Source organism: Cherax quadricarinatus, chromosome 53 (assembly GCF_038502225.1).
Source record: "Cherax quadricarinatus isolate ZL_2023a chromosome 53, ASM3850222v1, whole genome shotgun sequence".
NCBI lineage: Eukaryota > Metazoa > Arthropoda > Malacostraca > Decapoda > Parastacidae > Cherax > Cherax quadricarinatus.
The window spans coordinates 11,043,636-11,053,571 of record NC_091344.1 but is presented as its reverse complement, the minus strand read 5'-3'; the positions used below and the strand labels follow the sequence as shown (position 1 = coordinate 11,053,571).

The following is a 9,936-nucleotide window of genomic DNA, read 5'->3' as shown; positions in this document are numbered from 1 at the left end:
GCCAAAGGAAATACGGGAGAAAAGGTGCATGCCAAAGTAAATACGGGAGAAAAGGTGCATGCCAAAGGAAATACGGGAGAAAAGGTACATGCCAAAGAAAATACGGGAGAAAAGTACATGCCGAAGGAAATACGGGAGGAAAGGTACATGCCAAAGTAAATACGAGAGAAAAAAAAGATAAATTGTTTAACCAATGCTAATTCATGAAAAAGGACATGTCTTCGCTGGCTCTGGAGAAGTCTGCCACCCTGTCAGGATATTATCAGTGAAAGTTTATAGATTTCCTTTTGGCTTGAAAAATAAGGAAATCCACTGGAGAAATCAAAGTTGAAACGGTAATCGCCTCGAAACCTCAATACATTCATTAATATAAATCATAGTAACCATTATATATATATATATATATATATATATATATATATATATATATATATATATATATATATATATATATATATATACATACATGTAATGTGTGTGTGTGTGTGTATGTGTGTGTGTTTGTTTCACCACTCTTTGTGCCTCGTACATTTTCAAGGTTGTCCAAAGTTTCACATTATAAAAAACCTATACTGGGAGAGTATAAAATTACCTAAGAAAATTAAAAGTACTGCAAGAGGATACTGCAGTGTGATGTACTGCAGAGCTCTTTCCATTTTAGGAGTTTCTTGCCTTGATTCTACTAGCTGAGAAATCCCAGCTAGTGCTGGAAGACCATATTATATCCAATTTCTTGCATAAAGAACCCTTCACCGGCATCAAAGGGAAACCTCTTCCACACACTTTTGAAGATGATCCTGGTTCACAGCAACTGGGCTTCAGTTACGGATATTACATGTATTCCTCGACAGGTTTCCTTTCCTCAGCTGGATGTCGTTTCCTGTAGGCTTCCAGCAACCACTATTAAATTCAAACTGTGGAGTGTCACTCTGCTGGTCGTCTGCCCCCTTATGAAATATGACTGCTCAATGCCAGTGGTGCCCTTCAAGAGTGCCATGGTGCCGGAGAAGGGATCTTGGTAAAAGGAATAGGGGATATCCTTTCCTTCCCTGAACTGAACCTAATTGCATTCCAGTCCTCCACGGGTTATTGTTTTTATTTTTATTAGATTAAATAACAAGCGCTAAATCCGTTGGATACATCATGGCAATTACACCATATAAACCTTCAACGTACTTATAACTGAGGACGATTCAACAAAAAGAACAAATTACCATCATAGCCTTCCATTTGTGAACACTTTTTCTGTATTTCCAGGATGAGAAATATGGAAGGGCAAGATCAGGATGAGAAACATGGAAGGGCAAGATCAAGATGAGAAACATGGAAGGGCAAGATCAGGATGAGAAACATGGAAGGGCAAGATCAAGATGAGAAACATGGAAGGGCAAGATCAGGATGAGAAACATGGAATGGCAAGATCAAGATGAGAAACATGGAATGGCAAGATCAGGATGAGAAACATGGAAGGGCAAGATCAGGATGAGAAACATGGAATGGCAAGATCAGGATGAGAAACATGGAAGGGCAAGATCAGGATGAGAAACATGGAAAGACAAGATCAGGATGAGAAACATGGAAGGGCAAGATCAGGATGAGAAACATGGAAGGGCAAGATCAGGATGAGAAACATGGAAGGGCAAGATCAGGATGAGAAACATGGAAGGGCAAGATCAGGATGAGAAACATGGAAGGGCAAGATCAGGATGAGAAACATGGAAGGGCAAGATCAGGATGAGAAACATGGAAGGGCAAGATCAGGATGAGAAACATGGAAGGGCAAGATCAGGATGAGAAACATGGAAGGGCAAGATCAGGATGAGAAACATGGAAGGGCAAGATCAGGATGAGAAACATGGAAGGGCAAGATCAGGATGAGAAACATGGAAGGGCAAGATCAGGATGAGAAACATGGAAGGGCAAGATCAGGATGAGAAACATGGAAGGGCAAGATCAGGATGAGAAACATGGAAGGGCAAAATCTTGACACAATTTGCAAACTTACATCCACGTACTGCAGCTTAAATATCTATGAGACTCCAAATATGTAAAAATATCAATTTAAACCTCTTCTTGGGTTAGTTGTGTACTAATTTGGGATATTCTTATACCATGTTACCCACTTTCATTAAGGTTTCCTGACAGACTTCTTTGTAGTTTTCCAAATTTTACAAACACAGATTTACAAAAGGGTGGTTTACGAAGTCACCAGATTTCGGTTTGTGTTCCTAAATTCTCTCTTCTGAAGAGGAGAACTTGACTGAAGCATCAAAATGTATTTGGTAAGCAAATGCTTCCACACCCCTCAAGGAAGGTGCCTCGATGCTGGCGAGGGGCTTTTAATTCAAGGGATTGGAGTTATGGCTCCCTTTCTTTAGGCACTGGATGACTATAATAACAAAACTAATGATAATTCCGAACGCTCATTCTCAAATATATGGCTGTACTTACCTTCTCTTCTATTTGAATTATTTTACAGTTGTACTGGTAGTAAATTAACGGGAAATGGACAAAAAAATGCAGACATTGGGGCATTTTACCGAAAACTTTCGGTCCTGGGACATTCGTTACTCCAAAAGTGGCGTGAAAAAGGTCCCAGGAGAGAAACGTTTGTAATTAAATGTCCTAGTGTTTGCATATTGTGCTTTATGCTGTCGGCATCACATGCTATTGTGATAGAAATAGTGGTTTTCCATCGAAATTCATCTCACCTTGATATGGCCATTATTTATAAAACTTGAGAGGTAAGTCTCTCAGTGTTTTGCATCTAGGTCCCATTCTCTCACACTTATTTTGTCATAGTTTTCAATCTTTACGTGGCCTGTTATCATTTTCTTCCATTTCCATTACTTAGCATTAATCGATACTAAATTCCATCATCCACATGTCGTTCTATTCACTCAACTTCTTACTGAGGTTCACAGCCGCTTGTATTTCTTTGCATGGCTTTTTTGCAGCACCTGCAGATATTTTTATATCCCTGTGGGACCCCGCCGGAGACATTTCCCTATAGGGATATTATTTCCTCGCTTGTTTTCACATTCTTTCATTCAATCTTTCATCCACTATAACTGTTAACTTTTATTCCTCCTATATTTTGTAGATTGCAAGTTAGTTTTTCACAGGGGAACTGTATTGAAATCTTCTTGGAAATAGAAATAAATGGAAATAAATGCAATTTGTCTATCCATTTCTTTCCTGACCAACATTTTTGATTATCATTATTACCCCTCAGATTCGATGCACAGGGTTGTCTGAGTGCATTATCCCATTTCTCTAATAGCTTTTCTCTTACTTAGAAAACAACACGTCCGTGAGGCAGGTCAATAAATTAAAGGGCTTCTCATTACCTCTTCTATTGAAGCTCATGGTGATACATCGCCGGGTTCTGTTGTATAACTGCTTTCAGAATCGAACAGTTGCCCTCTATTTCAATGGATTTCATCTCAACTAGCTAATGTTGGTTCCAGTCAGCATCAGCTAATGTGCGTTCTGTCAACATATTCATTAACATCATATTTAGTATCTCACACACATTTTCTGCTCAAAATCGGCGACTTTGTTGTCTTCCTTGATTTGATTTACTCTCTCTTTCAGATTTAGTTTACCTTTTACGTATTTAAAAGCAAGAATATTTTTTTAATACTGTTGAATTTACAGGCTACGAGCTGTTGTCTTACCTCAGCTCATCTCAAAGTCCAGCCCTGTCTAAGGTATACAACCCAAACACTATCTAAGGCAGTGGTTCCCAAACTGGGGGTAAATTACCCCCTGGGGGTAATTTAACCATTTTTGGGGGGTAATGGAGGGGTGACAGGAAAAAAAGTTATGAATTCTGAAAATCAAGAAAACAATGCGGTACCCGGTATGAGGATTATTGTTAACTTTGTCTTAGTATATAAAGTTGTAAAGTAAACCTATTATAAGTAAGTAATAAAGTTAAACCAAATAACAATAAACATCAAAAACTAATATACAGTATTAGAAAAGAAGAAATATATAGCTAAGTGTGTGGAAACCCAAAAGTATTTTGACAAGTATGCTTCAGGACAAAAGTCACTCAGTAGCCCAGATCGACCTGTCCAGTACGCGTCACTCACTTCCTGAGGCTGCCTCTATTTCACACTGTCAGTTTATCTGTGAGCATCAGCCGAGGTAGACATAAGCTGGTATGTATGTGTACTGCCCTGTGCAGTATATAGTTAGTATTTACCCACTGTTACTGTGAATTTGTAGCTATTATTAATTTTATATATAATGTATGTGTGGTTCTTACGTTTTCAATGGTTTTGCTAGGATTAGCAGAGCATGCGAGGCTGTATACGTTCACGTTTAGCCATATATATCAATAATAACAACATTTTGTGAAAGGGGTAACATGCTTTATGTGGCATGTTAAATTGGGTAACAAGCTGAAAAAGTTTGGGAACCACTGATCTAAGGTATACAACCCAAACACTATGTAAGGTATATAACCCTAGCACTGTCTAACGTATAAAACCCCAGCACTATCTAAGGTATACAACCCCGGTCCTATCTGTGATATACAACCCTGGCCCTATGTAAGGTATACAACCCCAGGTACTAAGGCATGCAACCTCAGCAATATTTAAGCTATACAACCCCAGCCATATATAAGGTATACAACCCCAGGCCCTATCTAAGGAATGCAACCCTAGGCACTGTCTAAAGTATACAACCCTAGGCACTGTCTAAAGTATACAACCCTAGGCAGTGTCTAAGGTATACAACCCCGGTTCCTATCTAAGGAATACAACCCCAGGCACTGTCTAAAGTATACAACTCTAGGCACTGTCTAAGGTATACAATCCCAGGCCCTATCTAAGGAATACAACCCTAGGCACTTTCTAAAGTATACAGCCCACTGTCTAAAGCATACAACCCTAGGCACTATCGAAGGTATACCCGGCTCCTATTTAAGGATGCTACCCATAACAAGTTGGCTAACCTCCCAGGTACTTATTTGCTACGTAAGTGAAGAGGGACAGAAGGTATTAGGAAACATGCCCAGGGTTTCCATTCGTGGTAGAACCGAACCAGAGTCCCTCGATTGTGAGCAGAAAGCGATATCACGTGAGACACAGTCACTCTTATTTCTTTCTCGAAGTTCCTCTCTCTCTCTCTCTCTCTCTCTCTCTCTCTCTCTCTCTTCCTTCCCCCTCCTCCATACGTCTCTATATTCATTGGTGTCTTGTTTACATGGCAGGTCTCTGTGCTGGCTCACGTCCAAATCGGTTCCAAAGTTTTATTTTTTTTCGTAATTCTCCACAGCTATCCATTAAACCTTTTTTTCAGTTCTGAGAATGTGCTGTTTGGAATAATTTTGGTTCCATGAGCCGGGAATAATTTTTTGTGTTTCGTATTTCTTTTATCTTTTTTTTTTCATACCCATCCTCTAATTCCAAGGTAGGATGACCCAAAAATAGAAACATTTACCATCTTTATTATTATTAACACACACTCACACTCACACAATATATATATATATATATATATATATATATATATATATATATATATATATATATATATATATATATATATATATATATTATATATATATATATATATATATATATATATATATATATATATATATATATATATATATATATATATATATATATATATTCAACATTTTCAACAAGGCACCTCACTCATACATAATCACTGTCTTTGCAGAGGCGCCCAGATACAACAGATTAGCATTCCCTCCAGACTGTCAGTATCCCAGACCCTTCTTATAAGTGCAGACATTGTACTTCCATTTCCAGGACTCAAGTCCGGCTAAATCTATAATAACCGATTTCCCTGAATCCCTTCACTAAATATTACCCTGCTCACACTCCAACAGCTCAAGTCCCAAAAACCATTCGTCTCCATTTACTCCTAATTAACACGCTCACACACTCTTCCTGCAAGGCCAAGCCCCTCGTCCACAAAACCTCCTTTACCCCCTCTCACCAACCTGATAGAGAACGATCCTTACCCCTCCTTCCTTCCCCTACAGATTTATACGCTCTCCATGTCATTCTATATATATATATATATATATATATATATATATATATATATATATATATATATATATATATATATATATATATATGTATGTATGTATAATATATATATATATATATATATATGCAAAACAACCACTCTGAAAGAATAGAGAAATTCCAAGCGCTTTCGTGACTACTCACATTATAATGTGAGTAGTCACGAAAGCGCTTGGAATTTCTCTATTCTTTCAGAGTGGTTGTTTTGCATATTTTGAAATCACCTGTTTACTGTGATCTTATTGCATATATATATATATATATATATATATATATATATATATATATATATATATATATATATATATATATATATATATATATATATATATATATATATACATATATATATATATATATATATATATATATATATATATATATATATATATATATATATGTATATATATATATATATATATATATATATATATATATATATATATATATCTCCATGGGGAAGTAGAACAGAATTCTTCCTCCGTAAGCCATGCGTGTCGTAAGAGGCGAATGAAATGCCGGGAGCAAGGGGCTAGTAACCCCTTCTCCTGTATATATTACTAAATTTGAAAGGAGAAACTTTCGTTTTTCCTTTTGGGCCACCCTGCCTCGGTGGGATACCGCTGGTACGTTGAAAGAAAGATATATATATATATATATATATATATATATATATATATATATATATATATATATATATATATATATATATATATATATATATATTTATTTATCACACTGGCCGATTCCCACCAAGGCAGGGTGACCCGAAAAAGAAAAACTTTCACCATCATTCACTCCATCACTGTCTTGCCAGAAGGGTGCTTTACACTACAGTTTTTAAACTGCAACATTAACACCCCTCCTTCATATATATATATATATATATATATATATATATATATATATATATATATATATATATATATATATGTGTGTGTGTGTGTGTGTGTGTGTGTGTGTGTGTGTGTGTGTGTGTGTGTGTGTGTGTGTGTGTGTGTGTGTGTGTGTGTGTGTGTGTGTGTGTGTGTGTGTGTGTGTGTGTGTGTGTGTGTGTGTTTGTCCTTCCGATTAAGCCGAACCGATGAGTTTTGTCTAAAAAACAAGGGTCATTTCTGCCGAATAAGCAGAATGAAAACCTGCTTACGCATCAGATCTGCGAAAAACAGACTCAACATAACGACAAAATACAAATAATATATTGTAATAAATAATAAGCTGATCTGTGCTGCATTTAGTAGAATTAAGATAAAATAAATTACGTTAGGCTAGGTGAGGTTTCTAAGTTACGTATGGAGGAAAAATAATTTTTTTTTTTTTTATTTGCCGGTACTCTCCCGGTCCGGGTCTTTTCCAAGTAGTGGTGACCCGGCCTTGGCTCCCTATCTGGGGAGTGTCTCGAGACCTAAGTCTCCCATGGGAGGAGGTACAAGTACCCCCTCATCTTTGGGACCAACTGTCCCTAGGCCTTGCCACATTCCCCGCCCTCACGGGGATCGTAGGAAGAAGCTAGGCCTCTGGTCTGCCATCTACCCCGCCTCAAAGGGGCTCGTGGGGATGGCAGTCTTATGAGCTGCAGATGGTAGCAAGCTCAGACCATGGGGTCAGGAAAAATAATATTCGTTACAATATTTTCAACTGAAAAATACATATATTAATCAACATAAATATAATTTTTGGGGAAAAAGTTTACTTTCTAGGGTATTTTGATCTAATTGACCAAATTGGCTTTTAGACACACACACACACACACACACACACACACACACACACACACACACACACGCACACGCACACACACACACACACACACACGCACACACACATACACACACACACACACACACACACACACACACACACACACACACACACACACACACACACACACACACACACACACACACACACACACACCTGTTTGCTGTGATTTCACTGCCGAATATGTAAGACTTGCTATTTGGGCTTAAATATCAACTCTCTTCTTGCTGAATAAGACAAGCGAAAATTTGTGTATGATATAATTTCGCAAAAATCATTCTGAACCTAATGAAAAAAATATATTTCACTGTGTTTGTTTAGTATTAAATTACTGCAAACATATCTAAAATATATTTAGTTGGATTAGGCTAAATTAAATTACGCTTGTTATAATAAGGTTAGGTAAGTTTTCTAAGGTTCTTTTGGTATAAAATTATTAACTTTTACATTAACATAAATGAAAATATACATCTTAAAACGTATAAGAGAAAATTTTAGAAAGGACTTAATTTTAAACGAGTTCTTGCTAACTGAACAATTTAACCTACACGGCACGACATATATATATATATATATATATATATATATATATATATATATATATATATATATATATATATATATATATATATGAATTAACTGTATCAGTTTGTACTTTGAATTAACTACTTGTACTGTTTTTATGTGTTTATTTTTAACCAGATATAGGAGAATCTACGTATGTACGAGAGAGAGAGAGAGAGAGAGAGAGAGAGAGAGAGAGAGAGAGAGAGAGAGAGAGAGAGAGAGAGAGAGAGAGAGAGAGAGAGAGAGAGAGACTTTATCTTGTTAAATACCTATGTGTTGCAGCAGGTGGATGGTTATGCTCATGGTTTAATCATTTTATATTAAAAAAATCCAATTGTTGAAGCATATACGGCTTCTTATAATCCATTAATTTCTTTAACATCCTTTATACGTAAACTCTGTTTGGAGAGCGTAAAAGAGGGGGAAAGAGTTGATGGGAGGGCACATTCAGCCTCATTTCCAAATTCCACCCCCACCCCCCACAGCATCTCTATTCCTTACCATCATACCCTACTATACACCCCGAGCACACCCACACCCACAGTTCAACACTACACCCCTACAGTTTCACTACACCCCCACTCTGACTGTAATAACACCCCCACTGCTGCAGTCCTACACACACACACAAACCACATTTCCTCACATACAAGCACAGTTTAGCAGCATCCCGGCTCACTTACCGCGGGGCCCACAGAGCAAGGGTTGCTGCTGTGGTCCACAGCCAGAGCGAGACAGGACGGGACGCACGAGATCTCATGGCTGGCTGGCCAGTGTGTCCATAGCTCTCTGGCAGCTCACGCACTCGAGCCACTACCTCTACATATCTCCCGAGGGATTAAACTCGCAAACACCGCACCAGCATCTTGCAAAATCCCGAGCAAAGTATCCCGGACGCCACGTACGCGGCACACACCTCCACTCGCCAAGGAAACTCCACTCGATGTGAAACCCTTGCGCAGATATTGACTTTTCTTGGTCAGGGAAATGCGATGGGAGAGACGCCCCGCGGCCCTCATCTGAACCCGCATATTGGCAAGTTACTCTCTCCACCAACAGATGACACCGCTAGTATAATCACAAATGGTTAGAGGGGATGGGAGGAGGTTATATCAAGAGCTGGGTATCACTGGGTATCACACCGAGAGGTGTGTGCTAGGAAGACAACTGGTGCAGAGCAAACTTGAATTATAGGAGACGTTTCGCTCTGATAAAGCTCTGCACCAACTAACTTTCCACCATTCTTGTCAGCAATAGAATATGATTTTATTCGGAGTATTAACCCGGTGGATTAGTAACTTAGAATAGCACAGGAAAGCCAATGGGATTCTTTGATCTACTCTTCTTCGATGCGACTCACAACGGTAATCTAGCACCCAGGTACCTACTTACAGGAAGGTGAACAGTGGCAACAGTTGTAAAGAAACAGACCCAAAGTTACTACTTGTTCTGTACTTGAATCTAAGTCCTTTAGACGTAAGCCATAGGCGCTACCACTTGAGCCCTTCCCATGGAAAGGTGTAAATAT

The 9,936-nt window shown here is 38.1% G+C and overlaps 1 protein-coding gene across 1 annotated transcript in view; it reads right to left on the bottom strand.

The window, feature by feature from the left end:
- The window catches only part of Lcch3 (Ligand-gated chloride channel homolog 3), a 157,874-nt gene extending 148,525 nt beyond the window's left edge, over nt 1-9,349 (bottom strand). Inside the window, exon 1 of the mRNA XM_070096309.1 lies at nt 9,092-9,349. Within this exon, the coding sequence (XP_069952410.1) occupies nt 9,092-9,168 (77 nt within the window). The 5' untranslated portion in view covers nt 9,169-9,349. The remainder of the gene's footprint in view (nt 1-9,091) is intronic.
- Nucleotides 9,350-9,936: the final 587 nt, after the last annotated feature.